The 25,126-nt window shown below is 37.3% G+C and overlaps 1 protein-coding gene across 11 annotated transcripts in view; it reads right to left on the bottom strand.

Annotated features, from left to right (window-relative positions):
• Nucleotides 1–25,126, bottom strand: part of ZMYM2 (zinc finger MYM-type containing 2) — a 222,667-nt gene that overhangs the window by 29,486 nt on the left and 168,055 nt on the right. For all 11 annotated transcript variants that reach the window (XM_054528713.2, XM_054528714.2, XM_054528715.2 and 8 more), the window contains 4 exon segments: nt 22,806–22,956; nt 20,301–20,473; nt 5,536–5,701; nt 4,825–4,859 (listed from right to left, as the gene is read on the bottom strand). In XM_054528713.2, the coding sequence (XP_054384688.1) occupies nt 4,825–4,859; nt 5,536–5,701; nt 20,301–20,473; nt 22,806–22,956 (525 nt within the window).

Here is a 25,126-nt window from a genome sequence, read left to right as displayed (position 1 = left end):
TTAATAAAATTTCACTGTGGATGGAGCTGCAGAATGTGTGATGAGGCACTGCACTGTGTGATCTGACCTCTCAACCTTGATGTGCCCCATGAAAACCGAGGTTGTAGAACTGGCTCTTGTGCCTTGTTGACAATGTCAGTGATTTTCTTACCCAAAGTGGCTCCAAAAATTGTGTCAGCCTTGGCAGCTTAGCTTTTAACCTCAGATCCTTTAAGCATCTCAAGGCATGTTCTCAGTAGCGCTTAAAATTGAGACTGTGCTCAAGCATAGGGCCACATTTTTCTATTTTATTGACAATTTTTCCCAAGACAGAATTCCATTCTGATATCACCTTCCTTCATGTTGCCAAAGCCTTCTATGCTCATTTGCTGTGTGATGCACATTATGTTTTTAACATTGTTCTTTATAATTTCTTTAACACCTTTTCAGTCTGATCAAACATCTTCCCAACAGTTATCAATGGCCTGCTTTATACTGCCCCCAGGTTGTGTCGCCATAATCAAGAAGATGCATATCGTGACTGCTTCCAGGAGTCTATCCATGATGGTTTCCTTGTCGGCATCGAGAGCCTCACAAGCCTTGTTACAAAGCTCCCTCATGTGGTACACTGTGAAAGCCTTTAAAATGCCCTGTCTGAGGGGCTGGAGAAGAGACATAGTATTTGGGGGCACGAAAAGAACTCCTACATTGGGATGGGCACTTCCAAGTTCTTCATAGCAACGAACTGGGGCATTATCCAGTAATAAAACTTTGAAGGCTAAGTTTTCACCCTGAAGATAGTGTTCAACCTCTAGGATGAAGCAATGAAACCAATTCCAGAATATTTTGGGCATCACCATGCTTTTTTGTCCCACCTCCAATGGAAATGATACACGCTTCAGGTTTTCCCCTGCAAGTGCTCAAGAATTTTGAGCTCTGTGTATCAAGAGTCTGCATTGAAAGGTGTCCTTGGCATTGGTATACAATAACAAGCTTGCACACTCTTTGGATGAATTAAGGCCAAGGGCATTTCAAAGGTTTATATGCCAATGACCTCGTAAAAATAAGCCAGTCCCATTAGTGTTGAAAACTAGCTCTTCCATGTAATCTTTTCCCTGTATAACACTTCGTAGGTATTCTTCCATAGTATCTTGATCTGCAAAACTCACCTCAACTTCAAGTTTAACATTTTTCATACCACATTGCCTTAAAATGTGTAAGCCAGCTAGCTCTCACATAGCCAAGAACGGTTTAACATTTTCCTAACCCCGATTAACCTGTGAGCTGAAAGCTGTTCAGTATGCTTTAAAAAAAAAAAATTGGTCATAATCTCATGAATCCATAAGTTTAGTCATTATTCTATCTTTTCCTTAGCTGTACCACAAACTAGAGATGTTACGATAGCACTCGGGTAGACTGGCAAATTTCCTCTTCCTTTTTCTAGATGTACGATAATGTTGATTCATTAATACTGAACTTACACCAAGAACATTATAACTTCATGCCTAAATGAAACTTTTCCAACAGTATTTTCTCCATAAGGTACATCAGAGCTTTCTTGTTCTTAGTGACACTAGACAGCACTTCAATCAACACACTTGCTGGCCCTTCTAAACAACAAAAATCATCAACAAAAAAACACAAAAATGCAAACAACAAAAACAAAACACCCTGACACTAATTAGACTAAGAAAAGGACACTTGTTTACAGTATGAGAGCTGAAACAAAAAGGCACAGCATTGCTTTGTTCTACTTCAACTGGGAACATGCACATTGGGTAACTCAAATTTTTCACCACTCTGCACATCTACAAATGCCTGTGAAAGCACTTAAGTATTGATTAAGGGGTTACAAATAAATTTTGGTGGGTAGGCAAATTTGAAATCCATGAATGAAGACTGACTGCACAATTATCTCTCAGTATATGTGGAGGACTGGTTCTAGGACCACCACCATCCACCAATGCCCCTACCCCTACTCCTCATACCAGAATCTGCGTACACAACTCCCACAGTCAGCCTTTATAGAACTCACCCATATGAAAAGTATGCCCTCAAACTCGCATCCTGCAAATCCTTTATTTTCCATCCAAGTTTGGTTGGGGAAAAAAAAACAAAACCCATGTGGAAGTAGACAAATGCAGTTCAAATCCATGTTGTTCAAGGGTCAACTATACTTAAAGCTACTGCTGTGTGACGTCAGGCAAGTCACTCAATCTCTTATGCCTCAATTTCCACCATTGTATAATGGAAAGAATAACTTAGCAAACAGTATCTGTTACATACCAGGCATTAGGAAAGTTCAGTCTTAACTGGAATCCCAGAAGAGAGGATCTAAAGTCACAGATGTCCTGGGATTACTCAATGTTGCACTTCTTGCCATTCTGCAAATACTACTTTATGTCAATTAACTATGCCACTTGGTGAAAATCTACACTTGAACCAAACTTGTTTTTTAGAACTTTTTTACTTTTTTAGTCAATAGGCAGGATCCAGTTATTTGTGTATGCTGAAGTAGGACCCAAAAGAAAAAAAATTATAATGACAAAAGCCACCATCTGTTGAGTATTTGCTAGATGCCAGGGACTATGAAAAGCACCAAATCTTATTGCATACTCCTAACACTACAAAGGTAGGACTTTTTATCATTTCCATTTTACACAGGAGGAAACAGGCTCAGAAGTGATATAACCTGGCAAGAGGCACTGAGCCAAAGGTTCTGAAATCAGGATTCAAGTAAGACTCATCTGATGTCAAAGTTTATGTTCTTTACTATACGTACTGCCTCTATGAAGTCTGGAACAAAACAGCTACACCACATTTAGTATTCATCATGAGGTAGGTACTATATTCATCTTGATTTTACAAATAAAGAAACTCACAAAAAGAACAGTGAAGTAACTTGCCCAAAATTATACAGCTAAGCTCCTATCCTTTGAAGTTTATGGGTGGAGAATTAGAAGATTCCAAAAGCTTACAAAGAAAAGATGGGAGAGGACTTTATATGACAAAAGGCAACAGCTGCAATGGCAGCCTTACTTATCCTTCCCTATTAATAATGCTCCCTCTATCCCTCTGTCACATAGTTTGGTCCAAGTGCTGTAGGAGGAGAAAAATATTTAATATCATGCTAATAGTTGCCTTATAATAAATATAAAACAGGGAGTAATCATCTTTCATACCCTCAGCATGGATAAAAGTGTCTGGTATTAAAATCAGATAATTCAAGTGAATACGTACTTCCAAATTATCTGATTTTAAAATGTTATTTCCATAAGGAGGGGTGTGGAAAAAGTATTCTTACTTTTCTAGGATTCTGTCCAACTATTAACATCAAAAACAAACACTGAACAGAATAAATGTAAAAATACCAATTTTCATCTATATCAGTGATTCTCACGTCTGGTTACATATTAGAATCTTAAAGAACTTTTTTTGTTTTGTTTTGTTTTGTTTTGTTAATGGAGATGGAATTTCACTCTTATTACCCAGGCTGGAGTGCAATGGCACGATCTTGGCTCACGGCAACCTCTGCCTTCCGGGTTCAAGCAATTCTCCTGCCTCAGCCTCCTGAGTAGCTGGGATTACAGGTGCCCGCCACCACGCCCGGCTAATTTTTTGTATTTTTAGTAGACATGGAGATTCACCTTGTGGCTCCAGTGGCGCAATCGGTTAGCGCGCGGTACTTATAAGACATGGAGATTCACCATGTTGGCCAGGCTGGTCTCGAACTTCCGACCTCAGGTGATCCACTTGCCTTGTTGTAGGGATTACAGGCGTGAGCCATCGCGCCCAGCCAGAACTTTTTAAAAATACAGAATTTTTGGGTTGGAACCCAGGCACTGGAAGGTTTTTGAAAATTCGCCAGGTGATTCTAATGAGTAGTCAGAGCTAGGAACCACTAATCTGTTCTTTTGTAACACAACAAGAACTAGCCCAGTGACTTTATTGCCAATAAATGACTCCTAAAGAGCTTCCCTCGGATAAGGATGCCAGAAATAGCAGGATCCACCACTGGTGACTGCTGTAAGATGCAGCACGCCAAGGCCAGGCAGTGGCAAAAGCACTGCCTCTTATCTTTAGTAGTCATTAGTAACATCAATGGCCACTTTCAACCTATAAAACTCTTAAAATGCTAACAAAAGTAGAATTTGATGTATTACACCAAAAGAAAAATAAATTGGAGGAAAAAAAATCCAGGACACACTGTGTATTTCCCAAAATTTTAAACTCAAAAAATTCTAGCCACCAACATATATCTTCAGATCTCTACTTGAAAAATAAATGCATAAAGCCATTAATAATCTGCCTCAGCCTATTCCTTTAGCCTCATTTTCCATTATTCCACCAAAGATCCCCTTCAAGTTTGGCTCTAGTAAGTAGTTCTGCCAAATACACATGTGCTTAGTACTCTATTATTCTCCTACTTTTCATGCCTATCTGGCAATCTTCTACTCAACTGTTTACAGTCAGCTTATTCGTATCTTTCAGAACAAATACAGTCATTTCAAACATACTATTGCCATTGTCTTAATTTCAAACAGACTACTGCCATTGTCTTAAAGATGCATCTATTATGGAAACATCCGTCAACTGAAATATCACTTATGTCTATCGCCCCATTGTGAGTAGAGGCTATAATTAATTCTCCTTTATATTATTTAGCATGCATGACAGTCTCTGCTATTAATATAATTCAGCTGAATACTCCACCGTCTCAGTAAAGCAAAAAAAAACCCAAAAAACAAAAAAAATTACTATTATGATCACATTAAATTGGCCTAATTATTTTTTACCCCATATTATGAAAATCACAATTTAGCGCTCCATTTCACCAATACTTACTGTCATTTTGGTTCGAGACGTCTGACAACCCTGATCTAAAAAACACAAAAAATTTAAAATAAGACAAATACTCTTTCTTCAGAATGTTCTAAATCCCTATTTCTCATTAAATTTCACTAATTTAAAATGTGACTAAGGAAAATATTTTAGACTATTTTAAGGAAAGAATTTCAAATGTGTATAAAGTATAGAAATATACAGGTGAATAAATGAAATTAATCCTTTTCTCCTTTCATCCCCTCTGAAAGTATACACTGCTTTCGGGGAAATACTATTATATATTCTTAGATTTATATCTTAAATGATATATTTTTTTTAAAAAATTACAGCTTCTACAGGGTTTTTGTTCTTCCTCCCAACCTACTCCCTAGCAATATGATTTGCTAAAAATAATTTTCATTTAAAATTGCAGATGACACGATAGGTAGACGTCTATTCTTTTTAAAATTTGTTATAGCACTGTTTAGCTTCTCCTCACTCTCAACTACGCCTTTTCTCAATTAGCATGAAATTTTAAAAAGACAATAAAACAAAAAGCAATACATTTATAAAAACAACATACAAGGGTACTTCGACCCAGAGAATCTACGGAATTTAAGTTGCTGTTAAGCTGTCTCCAAAATCAACTATTCATTATCAGTGCTTTGGATTCAAAACTACGTAAAGACTGATGTACAGGGTTTTCAAGTTATCACCTAAATTATTACATACCATAATGTAAGTTTTCAGGTCCCTTCTGAGTTGTCATGTTGGGCTCATTTTGTTGACAGTAGAAACGCAGTAAGCAATGTTGATCACAGAAATGTTTCATTTCCCCACGCCACTGAACTCGCTCTTTAAGAGTTCCTTGAGATTTACAACAGTCACACCTTGCAGCCTTAATTTAAAAAGGAAGGTTTCAGATATTGCAAATTATTTTTGAAGATTTCCAGAAGTTTATCAGTGATTATTGCCAAATGTGATAAAACCGTGACTGATAAAGAAAAAGTAGAACTATAATATAAATCATTTGTAAACAGTAAAATCTACAGTAAGTGGAAAAAAAAAAAAAAGAAGCAATTTCTCAATTGACAAAGTCCCATCCTATACTTACCAGAAGTCAAAGACCAGCATCACAAAGGTAGGATAACTAAATATATATTGGTAGACCAAATGAATGTATCTTAATGTTTTTAAATAATTTTGAGGGCCATATAATATACTGGCAGAATTGTCTCCTACAATCATTACATTGAACATTTATGAGTAATGAACGGATCTCCCAGTTTAGTTGTACAAGACAAAGGTAATTTTGAAGCAAGCTCTTATGATGGGAAATTTATGGATGTTAACTTGAAAAATTTCAATTTTTCAACAGTTTAATATAAATTTGAAAAGCTTTAATAAATACATTTATTTAATTTTAATAACAAGAACTCCGAGTTTATGTTTTAAAACACTCAATGTTTAAATGTTCTGAAAACCAATAATATCTATAAGACAAGCAATTTGACCCACATCTAGGAAAACAATCAGCCCAATAGGTCCACAACTTAACTTGCAATACCAAAAAATGATACAAGAAAAACAAATTAAAATTCATGGAATGTACTTTATTTTGGTGAATCAATAATCTTGAGACAGATTTTTGTTTTTTAGAGATCCTAATTTCCCTAGATTTTGCCCATTTTCACTATTTCTTAACGTCTTGACCAATGAGTGTAACGAAAATATAAATGATGTATCTTCAAATAGCGAAAAACGATGTAATTTCAAATACAGTTCTTTTCATAATTTAAGTTTCTGATCTAGAAATGAATTATTATTATTTTTTTCAATTACTTGTTGGCTTAACAGCTTAGAAATTCTGATAAAGTAATAACTTAAGTATTTTGCAGTTCATAATAATTGTGGCTATGGCTTTTCCTTTATTACTCCAATCTAGAGTTTTACACTGTGGATTTTGAAATTTCTCACGTTGTATTTCAAGAGGAATTCTACAAATGCCATGTCAAAATTCCTGGTCAGGAATATTAACAAATGACTGTGTTGACAAACAGGTCTTACATAACAAACATACCCCAAGGTTAGAACACAGGCTCTTTTTTTTTCTCCAGGTCAGGTATTTCTCCTGCTGAATAAATGTTAAATGAAGATTTATAGTATAAATTATGACTACTAAGTGATGCAATATCACAACTCTTGTCCAAAAACTTGTGAATCCAAATTTTATACTGCTGATGGTATTATGTGATCATCTCAGTAACAATAGCACTTAATATCAACCAAGATCATATTTTCACTCAATAACAAAAAAGTCCCTTTGTTAAATTCTCACCAGTGAGACTGTTCTTCGAAATAACCATAGAATTGTTCCAGGGTTTCTTTTCTTTCTTTCAGTTTCCTTTTCCCTTTTTATAATTTATGCTCAAAGAAAAGACAAAGCATAAAGGAAGGAAATGGAAGCTTAATACTTTATTCACTGATTCTGAACAGTGCAGGAACCAAAAGCAGAGTTACAGCCTGACTACCTGTTCACTGAGAACCTGAAATAAAAGCCAAACCCATTGTATCTACTCTCTATAAATCTTCACAACAGCCCTGCAAAATGGGTACTGCAAACTAAGATCTAAAAAGATTAAATGACTTGACTAAGGTCAAATATTAAAAATGCAGAGATAGGATTCAAAAGGCAGACAACCAAGTCAAAACCTAGACTTTATCCTGTACACTAAGCAATAAAGACAAAATGAGTTACTATAAATGAGTAGAGAATAAATATCCTAACGCAATACAAATAAAATGCTACAAGAAGATTCTCCATTTAACATTTAAAACAGAAATCTGTATTAATTCAAATCATTACATGTACTATGCTGACTCTTAGTAGCAGTATTTCCATTTATACAATAATTTGGACGGTCAAGGGCATAAAATCAAACACATTCCACCTCAAGAATTTGAACAATGGAATCACTTCATCGTTCTACAATTAAGACACTTGGTTTTTATTGAATCAATACTTGAAGCTCCCTTCTTTTAAAGGTTCAAAACAAATTTTGATAATTTCCCTCTACCCAAAGAAAAAAGGGGCAAGAGTAATACCAATTGGCAAATGTAAACAAAATAGGCGTGTATTTTTTCAGCCTGAAAAAAACAATAAGTGAGAACTCAATACTAATAATTCCAACTTTAATGCCATAATCAAAATTTTGGAGGTTGTGAACTTTTGTTTCTTTTACATCCACTCATGCAAACTCCTAGTAAAGTGTCTGGAATTCAGCTAAAATATGATGGCCAATTTAAAAAGATCATTAATGACCATCATTCCTTACCAACACGAACACAACTCCACCCTAAGCTGCATTCCCTAGCCATTTGCAAAAAAGAACCATTAAGACATCATAAAAAATAAAATAAATGGGACATAAGTCTCTGGTTTTAAAAATACTGCATCATCTATTTTGTGGTTTTCTTGTCATTGTGAAATCAAGGATAGCAAACTAAGGGGGAGAGAAAAAAAAAAAAAAAAGTCACAGGTTCAAACAAATCTAAGTAACAGCCAGGTACTAAACTCTGACTCAAAAACCTTAATCCAACCTATCAGCTAAACAGAAATTTCATTTTCAATAACTGGCAAAAGGTCATTCAGCCTATCCTGACCCAGTCCCTTTCATGTCTTGGATAGTTTCAACTTTTCATTTCTGGTTGATATATACATCTTTTTAAACTTTCCTATCCATTTGTTCCCTATTTCACCAAACAAACCTAATTTTCCAGGGGAGAACCATGAATACGAAAAAGATAGGGGTATTTAACAAACGCTTTAAACAGAAATCCTTTATGACTTCTCAATACAGCTTTCTGAGCACAATGGAGTGATTCGCTACAAATTTTTTTTAAAAAAAGAATGCAGTGATAAAAGGTGATTGGGTACTATGCAAAGCATAGGAACTCTCCAGTGACCAAAAATATATATTTAAGGCAATATTCGAATATTAAATATTATTTTCCTAAAAATAATTTCAAAAAAAATTTTACAAAATGGATATAGCTGTTTATAAAGAAAAATTATACAAGTCTAATATTATTAATTTAAAGCCCATAAATCATACTGTTAAGACTATTAGAGGGCATTTGTATTAAGAATTTAATATTGCCACCATTCACTACTTGTTTGGAAAACAAAGCCTGTGTTTAAAAACTGTGCAATTGAAAGTAATACAGTTTAAGAAAAGCTTAGGTCTTAATAGACATACTCTTGGGAAACAGTGGACCTTTTGAAATATTATCTTTACCAATTTATCAAACACCTTCTAGCTATTATTGCATTACGATACCAAATTCTTTTTCTTAAAAACTTTTAAACTTACACAGATCAAAAGAACTATCTGGCTTTTCATTATGCCTGGAAACATTTATTTGAGGAAAAGTAAAATCTACTTCTTTCTAAAAAGATATCTGGGAGAAGAAAAATACATTAGTTTTATTTTCAGCATTTTTTGGTTGCATGATGTCACAGATTTCTTATTCCAATTTAGAAGAGACAGAATTTAATAAAATCTAGAAGCAAACCATGATATAGATCAGAAAACACAGTTCATTCAGTGTCTTGTCAAGTAAAACAATTTTTAAGCATAAAACTAAATTTAAATAAATAAAAATGTAGAAGTTATTTATACTATAGGTAGTTGTCTCTCAATCTAAAGTGCAAACATAAGAGAAGGTAAAAATACAATGTGTGTGTACTACCATTTAAGAAATGTTCATGGCTAAACACGAAATAATAGCCAGATTGGCTAGCTGTTGATTTTTAAGTTTCTGTGATGAAGCACTTTTTTTCCTTTGGCTTGAAGCTTATTTTTCTGATAAGCCGGAATGATTTGTAAGGGTCATAGGTTTTAATGTACTAATATATAAACTTGTGAGTATTTAAATAAAAAAAGATAAAAGGGGGGGACCCCATAATTAGTTTACCACGTTTTCAAGATGATACCATGGCAACGGTGAATAGAAGGGATGCATGGGGGGGTATAAGAAAATACAGTCTGACTCAAGTAGAAAGCACAGAGAATAAAGTTACCATTTGATTACAATAATGGCTGCAGGCAGAAAAACCAAGGATGAATGAAGAGAGACAACTCTTCACACTTCAAAGATTGTGCTGCATATTTGGTCGTATAGAAAAATCAGCATTGCTAATTGCTTTATAAATTTCTACCATGTAACAAAAATATTCTTACCTTTATTCCTCAGATTAGTATAATATATAAGCTATTGTGTATATTATACAAAGATCTGTTTAAAATAAGGCACGAATATATAATGTATTTAAGGTAAAGAATACTGACATTAAACATAACTAGATGATTGTAACCTGGCATTTGACTAAAGTATTTCTTGTATATTCTGAAATGCACTGCTTCATTAAATCCTCATCACTGAATTCTGCATAAATGAAAACAGAAATAACTATCTTTTAAAATATGTAGCAAGGTGGAACACACGACATCTACAATAACATGGTCTTTTGCCAAAGAACATACCTTTGCTTCCCAAAAAAAGGGAAACAAATCCCAAACTTCTCTATTTATATATATATATACACACACACACATATATACACACACATATATATACATATATATACACACATATATATAAATATATATACACATACATATATACAAACACATATATATATACACACACACATATATATATATATATTTTTTTTAATTTAGAGACAAAGTCTTACTGTGTCTCCCAGGCCAGAGTGCAGTGGTGTGATCAGAGCTCACTGTCACCTCAAAAACCTGAACTCAAGTGATCCTTCCACTTCAGCCTCCCAAGGAGCCAGGACTACAGGCATGCACCACCAATGCCTGGCTAATTTATTTTTATTTTTATTTTTTGTAGAGATGGAGTCTCGCTATATTGCCCAGGCTGGACTAGAACTCCCAACTTCAAACAACCCTCTCACCTCAGCCTCCCAAAGGGCTGAGATTAAAGATGTGAGCCACCGCTCTCAGTAATTTTTTTTTTTTCCTTTTTAAGACAGGGTCTTGCTCTGTCACCCATGCTTAAGTGCAGTGGTGTAATCATAGCTCACCACAGCCTCGAACTCCTGGGCTCAAGCAATTCTCTTGCCTCAGCCTGCTGAGTATCTGGGACTACAGGGGCATGAAATCACACCTGGCTAATTTTTAATTTTTTTTGCAGAGATGGGCTCTCACTATGTTCCCCAGGCTGGTCTTGAACTTCTTGCCTCAAGTGATTCTCCCACCTCATACTCCCAAAGTGCTGGGATTACAAGCATAAGCCACTGCGCCCAGCCCCAGTAATATTTTTTAAAGCTGGGAGATCATTCATTCAAAGAAAGAAGCCGAACAGAGAAATACATTCAGTATGTGTTGTGAACAACAACAACAAAATCCTCCAAGAAAGATTATACAATATTAAAATTTTATATTCATAATTTTACAATTAGGCAGATATTTGTACAGTAAAATGACAGGGAAATCATCATCACATGGTAACAATTTCTGTCTCAAACAATAAGATAAACAATGAAAATAGATATAAAAATAAAATGGGATTTCCAAATTTGTACTCACTAAATGCCTTTATTGTTTTGAGATTATCCAAAAGAAAAATTTAAAAATAAAACCTCCTAAACAATGGGTATAAAAGTGCACTTGTATGTGCTAAACTAACATCAAGCATTGCAAGGTGATGAAGTAACATTTTCTGAGTGATTTCTCAAGAACACTAGTATCTATAAACAAAACATTTGTTTAGACTGAAATAAACACGTTTTAGAGTGTATGTTTGTCCTCTGTATTTCTAAAATTTGAGCCTGAATTTTTAAAGTTTACATCATATAGAAGCAATAGTAAAGTAATGAAGTAACTTTTTTTAGTACATCAAACCTCTTAGTCTCAATTACTTCACAGCTCTTAACAACTTGGGAATTACTTTATAGCTCTTAACTTGGAAAGCATCTTCCTTTTTTTATTTACAATACGCTAGTTAACATGGTGAATTGCAGATATTAAAGAACTGCACCAGAACTCCTGCAATTCTCCTAGTAGTATCATTTTAATACCAATACCTTGATAAAGTAAACTAAATACTGTTCTCCATATTCAACTATTTCATTTGTTTCTTTAGAGGCCTTAACAAATTTGAAGTCATGATAATGTCTGTCTTCACATGCTTTTTTTTTTTTTTTTTTTTGACACAGAGTCTTGCTCCGTCGCCCGGGCTGGAGTGTAGTGGCGCCATCTCACCTCATTGCAACCTCCGCCTCCCAGGCTGGAGTGTAGTGGTGCCATCTCACCTCACTGCAACCTCCGCCTCCCAGGTTCAAGTGATTTTCCTGCCTCAGCCTCCCGAGTAGCTGAGATTACAGGCATGCACCACCATGCATGGCTAATTTTTGTATTTTTAGTAGAAATGGGGTTTTACCATGTTGGCCAAGCTGGTCTTGAACTCCTGACCTCAAGTGATCTGCCCACCTTGGCCTCCCAAAGTGCTGGGATTACAGGAGTGAGCCACCGCGCCTGGCCTGTCTTCACATGCTTTACAACTGTACCCACAATGAAGTTTCAGCATTGAGATGGTTTTCCATGTTATCAACATAGGAATTAATGCTCTTTTCTTGTAATCTTTCTGACTCCCCACAAGTCCAAATTTACACTCATTTTCTTATCTAGGAAGAAATTAATGCAATGTGTGAAAAGAGACCGACTTTATAAAAGCAGATGTTGGGGCAAGATGGCTGATTAGATGCAGCCAGGTAGAAGAGCTGCCCCGGAGGGACTGAGAGTACTGCTGCACTCCTAAGAGATCTTCAGAGGGAAAGCACCAAGAGTAGAGGAGGGAAGACAGAGAGAAGCTTGACTGAAGGAGAAGGAATCTGGGAACGCTGCATGGGGCTACCACACACTGGGACTTGTTCCTGACCCCCAATATACTGAGGGCACAAGTTAGTTGAACTGGCAGAGAGCAACCTGCTCTGGGCACAGGCCTCTGGAATCTCAGCAGGAGGAAACCCTTCAACAAGCAGGGACACTTAAGTTGGCAGGGAAAGCTGCTTAAAGAAGTTGTAGGGGCAGCAAGCCAGCTGATGTGGAGCCCACAGGGTTTGGTGCAGGGGCCTCTGTAGTGGAGCACAGCCAAGGATGACCATCCACCTAGAATCAACTTGCTCCCATAGGAGACTTTAACCCTAGGGCAACTGTCAGATCTGAACTCTGCAGGGAGGTCTTGCCCGTAAGAAGAGGCCAGTCTGACCTGAGCAGCCCTTGATCTGTTGGCCTCTTGTAGGGTCTCAGTGTGAAAGTATCTGCTTTCAGGTCAGCCTCGAGTGTCCTAGGAGCCCCCATCATAGCTTCTACCCTGGCAGACGGAACCTGACCACTGGAGACCCCCAGTGGGGTGGCCCCCACAGACACGCAGCAGTGCCACCCATTCCCTCCCCACACTGCAGCTTCCCCTGGGGCCCATGGATACTTCCCACATCCCTTTGCCATGTGCAGGCAGGTTTTGCTTGCCTCACCCAGCCAGCACCCACGTGTATGTGTGCACCCTGCCCTGCCACTCATGCAGCAGGAGTGCACTTCACCCCCACCTTGCCCCACCAACAACACTGCAGTTGGAGCCTTAGCAGTCAGCCCCGCCCCTACCACAACCTGGCCCTTTCACCAACACTGCCCAGAGCAAAACTAGGCACACAGAACAGCGGACACTCCACCTCCCTGAGTGACCAAGAGCCCTCTGAGAATGCACAAAGACCTGCACAAAGACCTGAGAATGCACAAAGACCTGCCAGCGCCCTGCCGCCACCACCACCACCACCACCACCACCACCACCAGTGCAACCACAGGCACAGTAGCTGACAGGGGTTCCCCACTCCACCCCCTAGCCACATTGTATCCACCACTGTAGCAAGTGCAGGATGGGAGGCAGGCACCCCAGCACCAACTAGCACCCTACCACAGCCAACAAGTGTGCACCCCATCATGCTGCACTGCTGCTGGCACATGCCAATGAGGATGGATCCTGCTGTCACTGCACTACCAAATGCTTTGACTGACACCATCCATCGAGTGTAGTGATCAGTGGCCCCAAACACGTCAGTCTCCCCAGCGCAGTGGATACCTACGCTCCAGGAAGACAGAATAAAGTTGAGACTGATATAAGTACCCCGGAGTTAAAGCACACAGTCCAGGAGTTAGGAACTCAGCACCGGTCCCTTAAAACCTTCCAGAACACAGTCACTTGGCTGAATCCACCTTATTCCACAGTTAAACCCTCAAGGTCATCAAATATAGGGTACAAGAAAAAAAAAAATTGGCTGGGCACAGTGGCTCATGTCTGTAATTTCAGCACTCTGGGAGGCAGAGGCAGGCGTATCACTTAAGGTCAGGAGTTCGAGATCAGCTTGGCCAACATGGTGAAACCCCATCTCTACTAGAAATATAAAAATGAGCTGGGTGTTGTGGCATGTGCCTGTAATCCCAACTACTCAGGAAGCTGAGGCAGGACAATCACTTGAACCTGGGAGGCGGACGCTGCAGTAAGCCAAGATCATGCCACGGCACTCCAGCCTGGGCAACATAGCAAGACCCTATCTCAAAAAAATTTAAAAAAAAATTTAAAAAAAAAAAAAAAAAAAGCAAAGGTCAGCAACTTCAAAGGTTGAAGGAATATAAGCCCACAAAGATGAAAAAGAACTCGCACAAGAACCCTGACAACTCAAAAAGCCAGAGTGCCTTCTTTCCTTCAAACAACTGTTACTACCTCTCCAGTAAGGGTTCCGAATCAGGCAGAGATGGCTGAAATAACAGAAATAGAATTCAGAATATGGAGAGGAATGAAGATCACTGAGAAGCAGGAGCACACTGAAACCCAAGCCAAGGAACAATGTAAGCAGGAGCTTACAGACAAAATACCCAGTATAGAAAAGAATGTAACTGACCTAATAGAGCTGAAAAACACACTACAAGAATTTCATAAGGCAATCATAAGTATTAATAGCAAAATAGACCAAGCAGAAGAAAGACTCTCAGAGCTTGTAGACTGGCCTTGTGAAATAAGACAGACAAGAATACAGAGAAAAAGAATAAAAAGGAATGAGCAAAACCTTCAGGAAATATGGGATTACGTAAAGAGACCAAATCTATAACTCAATTGGTGTCCCTGAAAGAGATGGGGAGAGTATAAGCAACTTGGAAAACATATTTCTGGATATCATCCATGAGAACTTGCCAACCTAGCTAGAGAGGCCAACATTCAAATTCAGGAAATGTAGAGAACCCCAGTATGATACTTCATAAAAAAGATCATTCTCAAGGCACATAATCATCAGATACTCCAAGGTTGAAATGAAAGAAAAAATGTTAAAAGGCAGCTAGAGAGAAAGATCAGGTCACCTACAAACGGAAACTCACTGGACTAATAGCAGACCTCTCAGCAGAAACCCTACAAGCCAGAAGAGATTGGGGGCCAACATTCAACTTTTTTTTTTAATTTAACACCAGTGCCACCTGCCAACCAGAATTCCATATCCCACCAAACTAAGCTTCATAAGTAAAGGAGAAATAAGATCCTTTTCAGACAAGCAAAATCTGAAGGTATTTGTCACCACCAGACCTGCTTTATAAGAGCTCTTGAAGGAAGCACTAAATATGGAAAGGAAAGACCATTAACAGCAACTACAAAAACACACTTAAGTACACAGACAAGTGACACTATAAAGCAACCACATAAACAAGTCTGCAAAATAACCAGCTAACATCATGATGACAGGATCAAACCCACACATATCAATACTAACCCTAAATGTAAACAGGCTAAATGCCCCAATTAAAAGGTACACAGTGGCTTGGATAAGGAAACAAGACCCATTGGTATGCCATCTTCAAGAGACTCATCTCACATGCAATGACACACATAGGCTCAAAATAAAGGGATGGAGAAAAATCTACCAAGCAAATGGAAACCAAAGAAAAGCAGGGGTTGCCTCGGACAAAAGAGACTTTAAACCAACAAAGATCAAAAAAGACAAAGAAGGTCATTACATAATGGTAAAGGGTTCAATTCAACCATCAGACCTAACTATCCTAAATATAAATGCACCCAACACAGGAGCACCCAGATTCATAAAGGAAGTTCTTAGAGATGTACAAAGAGACTTAGACTCCTAGACAATGCTCCAATGACAGTATCAGACAGATCATCAAAGCAAAAAATTAATAAAGATATTCAGGACCTGAACTCAGCATAGAATCAAATGGACACCCCAAAACAACAGAATATACATTCTTCTCACTGTCACATGGCACATACTCTTAAAATTCATCACATAATCACATACAAAACATTCCTCAGTAAATGCAAAAGGACTGAAATCATAACCAAGTCTCTTGGATCACAGTACAAGCAAATTAGAAGTCAAGACTAAGAAATCCATTCAAAACCCTACAATTACATGGGAATTGAATAACCTGTTCCTGAACAACTTGGGTAAGTAATGAGATTAAGGCAGAAACCAGTTAATTCTTTGAAACCAATAAGAACAAAGATATAACATACCAGAATTTCTGGTACACAGCTAAGGCAGTGTTGAGAGGGAAATTTATAGCACTAAATGCCCACATCAAAAAGTTAGAAAGATCTCAATTTAACAACCTAACATCACAACTAAAAGAACTAGAGAACCAAAGAGAAAACCAATCCCAAAGCTAGCAGAAGACAAGAAATAACCAAAATTAGAGCTGAACTGAAGGAGATTGAGACATGAAAAACCATTCAATAGATCAATAAATCCAGGAGTGTTTTTTTTTGGGGGGGGCGGGGGGGATTAATAGACAGACTGCTAGCTAGACTAATAAAGAAAAGAGAGAAGACCCAAATAAACACAATTAGAAACAACAAAGGGGATATTATTACCACTACCCTCACAGAAATACAAATAACCACCAGAGATTGTAATGAACACCTCTGTGCACATAAACTAGAAAATCTAGAAGAAATGGACAAATTCCTGGACACATACACCCTCCCAAGACTGAGCCAGGAAAAAACTGAAGCCCTGAACAAACCAACAATGAGCTCCGAAATTCAATCAGTAATAAATACCCTACCAACCAAAAAAAGTCCAGGACCAGATGGATTCACAACACAATTCTACCAGATGTACAAAGAAGAGCTGGTATCATTCCTACTGAAACTATTCCAAAAAATTGAGGAGGGGGGACTTCTCCCTAACTCATTCTATGAGGCCAGCATTATCCTGATACCAAAACCTGGCAGAGACACAACAAGAAAAGAAAACTTCAAGTCAATATCCTTGATGAACATCAATGCCAAAATCCTCAACAAAATACTGCCAAACCAAATCCAGCAGCACATCGAAAAGGCTTATTCACCATGATCAAGTAGGCTCTATCACTGGGATGCAAGTTTGGTTCAACATACGCAAATCAATAAATGTGATTCATCACATAAACAGAACTAAAGTCAAAAACCACATGATTATCTCAATAGATGCAGAAAAGGCTTTCAATAAAATTCAACATCCTTCATGTTAAAAACTCAATAGGCTGGGGACGGTGGCTCACGCCTGTAATCCCAGCACTTTGGGAGGCTGAGACGGGCGGATCACAAGGTCAGGGGATCGAGACCATCTTGGCTAACATGGTGAAATCCCATCTCTACTAAAAACACACAAAAAAATTAGCCGGGCATGGTGGCGGGCGCCCGCAGTCCCAGCTACTTGGGAGGCTGAGGCAGGAGAATGACGTGAACCTGGGAGGCAGAGCTTGCAGTGAGCCAAGATGGCGCCACTGCACTCCAGCCTGGGCAACAGAGAGAGACGCCATGTCAAAAAAAGAAAAAAAAAAAACTCTCAATAAACTAGGTATTGAAGAAATATACCTCAAAAGAATAAGAGTCATCTATGACAAACACACAGCGAACATCATACTGCACAGGCAAAAGCTGGAAGCATGCATTCCCCTTGAAAACTGGCGAAAGACAAGGATGCCCTCTCTCACCACTCCTGTTCAACACAGTATTGCAAGTCCTGGCCAGAGCAATCAGGAAAGAGAAAGAAATAAAGGGCATCCAAATAGGAAGAGAGGATGTCAAACTTTCCCTGTTCACAAATGACATGATCCTATATCTAGAAAACTCCATAGACTCAGCCCAAAAGTTCCTTCAGCTGATAAACCACTTCAGCAAAGGATACAAAATAAATGTACAAAAATCACTAGCTTTTCTATATGCCAACAACAATCAAGCTGAGGGCCAAATTAGAAACACAATCTCATTGAAAACTGCCACAAAAAGAATAAAATACCTGGGAATACAGCCAATCAGGGAGGTGAAAAATCTCTACAAGAACTACAAAATACTGCTCAAAGAAATCAAAGATGACACAAACAAATGGAAAAACATTCCATGCTCATGGATAAAAAGAATCAATATCATTAACATAGCCATACTGCCCAAAGCCATTTACAGATTCAATGCTATTCCCATCAAACTACCAATGACATTCTTCGCAGAACAAAAAAAAAAAAAATTTTTTTTTAATTCTATGGAACCAAAAAAGAGCCCAAATAGCCAAGGCCATCCTAAGCAAAATGCAAAAAGAACAAACCTGGAGGAATCATGCTACCTGACTTCAAACTATACTACAGGGATACAGTAACCAAAACAGCATGGTACCGGTACAAAAGCAGACACATAGACCAATGGAACAGAACAGAGAGCCCAGAAATGAGGCCGCACACCTGCAACTATCTGATCTTCGACAAACCTGACAAAAACAAGCAATGAGAAAACGATTCCCTGTTCAATAAACGGTGCTGGGATAACTGGCTAACCATATGGAGAAGATTGAAACTGGACCCCTTCCTTACACCATATACAAAAATTAACTCAGGATAGATTAATAACTGTAAAACCCAAAACTATAAAAACCCCTGAAGCCAAACTAGGCAATACCATTCTGGACATAGGAACCAGCAAAGATTAAGATGCCAAAAGCGACTGCAACAAAAGCAAAAACTGACAAATGGGGTTTAATTAAAGAGCTTCTGCACAGAAAAAGCAAGCACACATATGTTCATTGCAGCACTATTCACAATAGCAAACACTTAGAGTCATCCTAAATGCCTACCAATAGTAGAATGGATAAAGAAAATGTGGTTCATATATACCATGGAATACTATGCAGCGATAAAAAAGAGATTATATATCCTGCAGGAACATGGATAGGACTGGAGGCCATTATCCTTAGCAAACTAACACAGGAAAAGAAAAGCAAATACTGCATGTTTTCACTTATATGTGGGAGTTAAATGATGAGAACACAAACACATACAGGGGAAAAACAGACACTGAGGCCTATGAAAGAGTGGTGGGTAGGAGGAGGGAAAGAATCAGGAAAAATAACTAATGGGTACTAGGCTTAATATCTGGGTGATAAAATAATCAGTACAACATGACCCAAATTTACCAAAAGTAAATTTGGGTCATGTTGGGTCATTTACTCATCATTTACCATGACCTAAATTTACCTATATAAAAAACCTGCACATGTACCCCTGAACCTAAAAGTTAAATTTTGAAGTGGATTTAGTATGACACACACAGATACACACATTTATGGTTTCAAATTAAATGTTTCTGGTCTCTATTTAGTGTTCTTTTCAATGTTAAAGTCCCCCAAAACTCACAATTAAAAAGGCAAAAGGCCAAAAAAGAGCAAGATGTTTTTAAAATATATCTCAAGTATCCAAAACAATTACCTGCTAACATTCAACACTGATAACATAGTTGAAAGTATTTCTATTTAGCTGGGCATGGTGGCTCACGCCTGTAACCTCAGCACTTTGGGGTTGAGGCGGGCAGATCACCTGAGGTCATAAGTTCGAGACCAACCTGGCCAACACAGTGAAACCCTGTCTCTACTAAAAGAATAAAAATTAGCTGGGCGTGGTGGCACGTGCCTGTAATCCCAGCTACTTGGGAGGCTGAGGCACAAGAATCGCCTTAACCTGGGAGGTGGAGGCTGCAGTGAGCCAAGATGGTGCCACTGCACTCTAGCCTGGGCGACAGAGATTTCATCTCAAAAAAAAAAAAAAAAAAAAAAAAAAAAAAAAAAAAAAAAAAATTCTACTTAGTGAAAAAAAGACACAACAAATTTTAGAAAAACAATCCATTTTGTTAAACTACAATGCTGAAAATATAGGTATATCCTAATCTTTTGGTAATGCTTAAGTTATTTAAAAAAGAGAGATAAAAATGCTACTTCAAACAAGCAGAAATGACAAGACAATTTTAATTAATAGTATTATCAGGGCTAGGCCTTAAGTGTGTACATTTTTAAAATAAATGAGTTGCCAGATTTGTAATGGTAACAGCTACAACGTTTTTTAAGACTGGTTAAAGTAGCTGCTGTAATAAAGGAGTTACTCGCCTTGTAGTACCAATCCTGAAATTTTTTACAGCAGTCTTCACTGCAGAAATCTCTCACAACACCATCGAGTTCTTTAGTTGCTCCCTTCTTACATAGCTGAGAACAATAGTTGCAAGTAACACATCTCAATCCTAAACGTCTGGCAAAATCCTGTTTGTATAATAATTTGCAGCCTGAAAAATATAAGGTTTATATATTAAAACAAAAAACACATGAAAACTAATTATTGAGCAGAGACAGATCTTAATTGGTCAAGATTTTTCCTCTCCTGATCAAAACCATAAAATCTACTGTAATCAATATCAACCTATAAAAATTAGAACAGAATATGGGATATTTTATTAGATAACATACTATCTAACATGTGGGTTAAAATAATGTTTCAAGACATTAAAATCTAGTAATGTCTCAGAATTATTTTATTTGTTCTATTTAAACAGAATATTGCTTGGGCCTGGGAAATAGACAGATAGAATCTTAAGTATCAAAGTAAGCATACCACAAATAGGCATTTTAGAAAAAGGAACAATGTAGACTAATGAGAGGCTCTGAGTAAACTTATAGAGATATTCAACTTAAGCGGGCATTTTAGCTAATTTTTCAAGCTTACCTCTCTTAAATGGACCTTCAGGGAAATAAAACAGATTTATTGACTTGCCCAGATAAAATACTTTTGTTATCTAGTCCTTTAATGAAATATTTTTTTTCTACTACATAAATGCATAAAGTATTTTTACATATCTTATTTATTCCCTGTAACACCTCTACGAGGATCAAACAATACTCTATACTTATACTGTGCTATGTAAGTAGAATGACTTACATGTTATCTACTAAAATCCTATTCATCCTTTCATAAGGACCTCAAATTATACCCCTACCACAAATGCTGCCCACCATCAACCTAGTTTAAAATGACATTTCCTATCTGCAAACATGAACTGCAATTGTTTTCTATATAATTTATTTTTAGCAATCATTTATGTACTATCCTATGACTTCTGTTACCTTGAACTATATTTTAAAATATTCTTTAAAATTTACCTTTATTAGCTTTATCTAACTAGAGTTTGATGGTAGTACTAGGTATTATGTGTTTTGTTATTTCTGACAGGTTCTAGCAGAGAACTAGGTGCAGTAAGAGAAAGCAAAAAATATGTCATTTAACAGGAAAAAAAACCACACATTCTTTTTTAACATGCTATTACCCATCTGAATGTATAAATCCCTCCAACTGAAAATTATCTTCTTGAATGTCAATTACCTATTTGCTGCTAATTGTCTATTCATTTTAGTAAAGTCCATATAATCCAAATGGTAGACAATTAATGACTTATATGAGCAATCAACATCAGTATGTTCAGATTTATCAATCAGTAAGAATGTCATTGCACAACTCAAATGTAAAAAGACTAATTCAGAATCAATCTTTTCAATGAAACATTATAAGATTTATCATTTTTCATTATAGCTTTACTCTTAAATAACAGTGAAACATGGTTACTTTCCATTCCAGGTGAAATGTACAAAATTAAATTTAAATAGGAATGCCTTGTTTTATAAGCAAGCAGCACCCTCTTATGGACATGACTTTACATTACATGTTAAGACTGTAAATGAACGCACTAGTTGAATGAACTGATAAATCTTTTTATTTTGCTGTCATTCTCTACTGCTGACATTTAGGATTTTCCCACCTTTCTCTTACTCCAAACTAGCAGTCAGGAATCCATAGAAAAAGTAGATCCAGAAAAAAATATTCCTCATTAAAAAATTATAGGTGAAGATAGCAGACAGGAAAGCTGGAAGTTCAGTGCCATGGACCAAAGAAAGAATAGAAAGTGAAAGCCAGCTTAGAGCAAGAATGTCACATTTGGGAACAGGAATAACAAAACCCCAAAACCCATAGCTACAATCCTAGTTCCTATCTCTGGATAAGTAGATTTAGAATTTAAATTCATCTGTATAATCTGCTGCCTGGCACCAGAGCAGCAAAAGTGTAGATAAGAGGAAAGGGAATTCTTGAACATACTAAAACAGAACCCAGTGTTTCCCTGGCACCCCAAATTGAATACCTAAAAGTATCTTCCCATTTTAGTACTGCATATGTGATTTTCTTTCTGCTATACATATTGAAAACCTTTTGCAGGTTAGGTAGTAAGCTGGGCAGGGAAAATGGAGCTAATGGAAAACAATTTTAAACTACTTGGAAAACCAACTTTCAGACCACAACGTGTAGGTTTAGAAATAACATGGCATGAAAATGCTTTTATTTTATTCTAAAACTTTAATGAAATAAGAGGTTACCAAATTTTTAGAGACAAAACCATCTTGAAGCCCAGGTCTACAAACACATATAAAATAACGAAACAAGTCAGTAGAAACGTAAACTCAATTTGTTTTGTTCAGCTACATTAAAATTGTGCAGCCACTCTGGATATATTATTCTGGCAAAAAACATTAAACATCAATAAATGTTATGAACAACACTGTATATGCACTTGCCTTCACTACAGAAAGGTCTCTTAACGCCAGAGAAATTTACTGTTTCATGAAGAGTCTTCTCCTCTTGACAGTATTCGCAATATGTAACTATGCAATGCAACTTCTTATAGTCATCTGAACAAGTTTTGCTGCAGAACTGATGCACTTTGTTCTAAATGCACAATGGGAACCTTGGTAAGTATATGACAACCACCTCAAGAAAAAGCTTAAGAAATAAACAAGCCACTTTTACAGAAGCAAATTTAAATCATTTACCTATTTAATGTTAAGATCCTTGGGGATAAATTTCCTACAGGCCATGGATGCCTAGTTTAACCAATTCACTGCCAAATTTAAACATAGCTCCACAAAATTCAGTGCCATTAGCTACCCTAAAATTACTCAATGAAAGTAAAAGTATCACTAAATAAGATGATAGACTGGTGTTGCTAACATAATTGGAGAAATGGGAAGAAAATGATGGAAAATACAGTGTAAGTAAACTAAAGAAAGATAAAAATTATGGCACTAATAATATTTTCAGTCAAAAAGAAAAATTCTTTGTTGAGTATAAACAAGTAGGCTCCATCACACTCCTACCACACACCTTAATAGTAACAGATGTATCATGGATGAAGTATTCAATTTGGTGCCATCACACAGCATGCTGCTGAACTTGAGACTGAGTTGTTTCCCTTGAATGGAATATGATTAGTAATAATTTGTTTCTCCTGGGCCCAAACCCACAATAGCCAGAGCTACTTTTCAAATATCCACCCAAGCAGGTATGAACAAGTTAAAACTTCCAGGGAGGCAGCTTTTCTCTCATTATTGAGCAGGCTACAGATTACGTCTAAACCACTTACTTTACACTTACCAAAGACATGTGAAGACCAGAATAAGGAAAGTGAAGGAGTCTGGGAATCAACTGAATTAGTAAGGCAATCATTAGTGGAAAGTTGCCCCATTATGACTATGTAATTTATAGAAGGAAGAAGGCAACAAAGAAGCCACATGGAGTGAGGAGAAAGAGACCACTGAATTCTCAATCTCCCGGGGGGACACGCTCAACTCTCATTCAATGTGGCAGTGTCTCTTAACTGCTTCTAACACTTAACCTCCATGTAAATAAAAGCAATACACCAAAACAACTACAAAAGTGGAGTAGCACTGACATAAATGCAGTGAAAAGGACCTCATTTTGATCTAGTATCAAAATTCAGTGTATGCAGGATCTTCATTTTCTATATGACACTATTATTCTGTATGCTTGCTAATGGATTTCTCTCTTCATTCCCTCATCACTCCTTTGTTACCTCTTACTGGGCCTTCATTCTTACTGCTGTTACTTAAAGGTTATCAGTCACTAAAAATCATCACTGGATGCCAACAACAGTCTCAAATAGGGATTGGTTTAAATGATCTGGAGACAGCACCAAAGCAAATAATAAACTAAAAAATGTTCCAGTCATTAAACTGTTAAAATGAAATTTCAGGTTTCCAAAGTATTTTAGAAATCATGTAATCCAGGCTGGGTGCGGTGGCTCACGCCTGTGATCCCAGCACTTTGGGAGGCTGAGGCGGGCGGATTGCCTGAGGCCGGGAGTTCAAGACCAGCCTGGCCAACACGGTGAAACCCCATCTCTACTAAAAGTACAAAACTTAGCCAGGCGTGGTGGCAGGCGCCTATAATCCCAGCTACTTGGGAAACTGAGGCAGGAGACTCGCTTGAACCTGGGAGGTGGAGGTTGAAGTGAGCCAAGATCACACCATTGTACTCCAGCCTGGGCAACAGAGCGAGACTCCATCTCAAAAAAAAAAAAAAAGAAAAGAAAGAAAAAAATCATGTAATCCAGTTTTGGGTACCACCTTTCACTTAAGACTTAGATACTGAATGACTCACCAACAGCTCCTAATAAATTTTGGCTCAAGAACAGCGTTAATACTACATCTTCTAAATCTTGTATACCATTTTATCATATACTCCATGCACTACCTCCCACCCTGCTCCACCCCTAAAGGAGTGAAAAGAAACAATGGCCAAAGGCAAGCATTGCTCAAGAAAGCAATGGGCAGCCTGGGCAGTCTTGTCCATGTATCCATCTATTACTGACCCCTTATGAAATAAAAGTCAATCATCAGAGTTATTGCTAATGGAAACATGTCAAAGAAAATTACTAAACTAGTGAAAAAAGGGAAAAGAAAATAAACTTGTAGTGGGATTCATAGGCCACTATTGTTTTATTAAAACACAATTATGGCCGGGCGTGGTGGCTCATGCCTGTAATCTCAGCACTTTGGGAGGCTGAGGTGGGCGGATCACCTGAGGTCTGGAGATCGAG

This window comes from Pongo abelii, chromosome 14, assembly GCF_028885655.2.
Source record: "Pongo abelii isolate AG06213 chromosome 14, NHGRI_mPonAbe1-v2.0_pri, whole genome shotgun sequence".
Classification (NCBI taxonomy): Eukaryota; Metazoa; Chordata; class Mammalia; order Primates; family Hominidae; genus Pongo; species Pongo abelii.
Note: the sequence above shows the minus strand (reverse complement) of the source record. Positions and strands in the feature narration are given on the sequence as shown.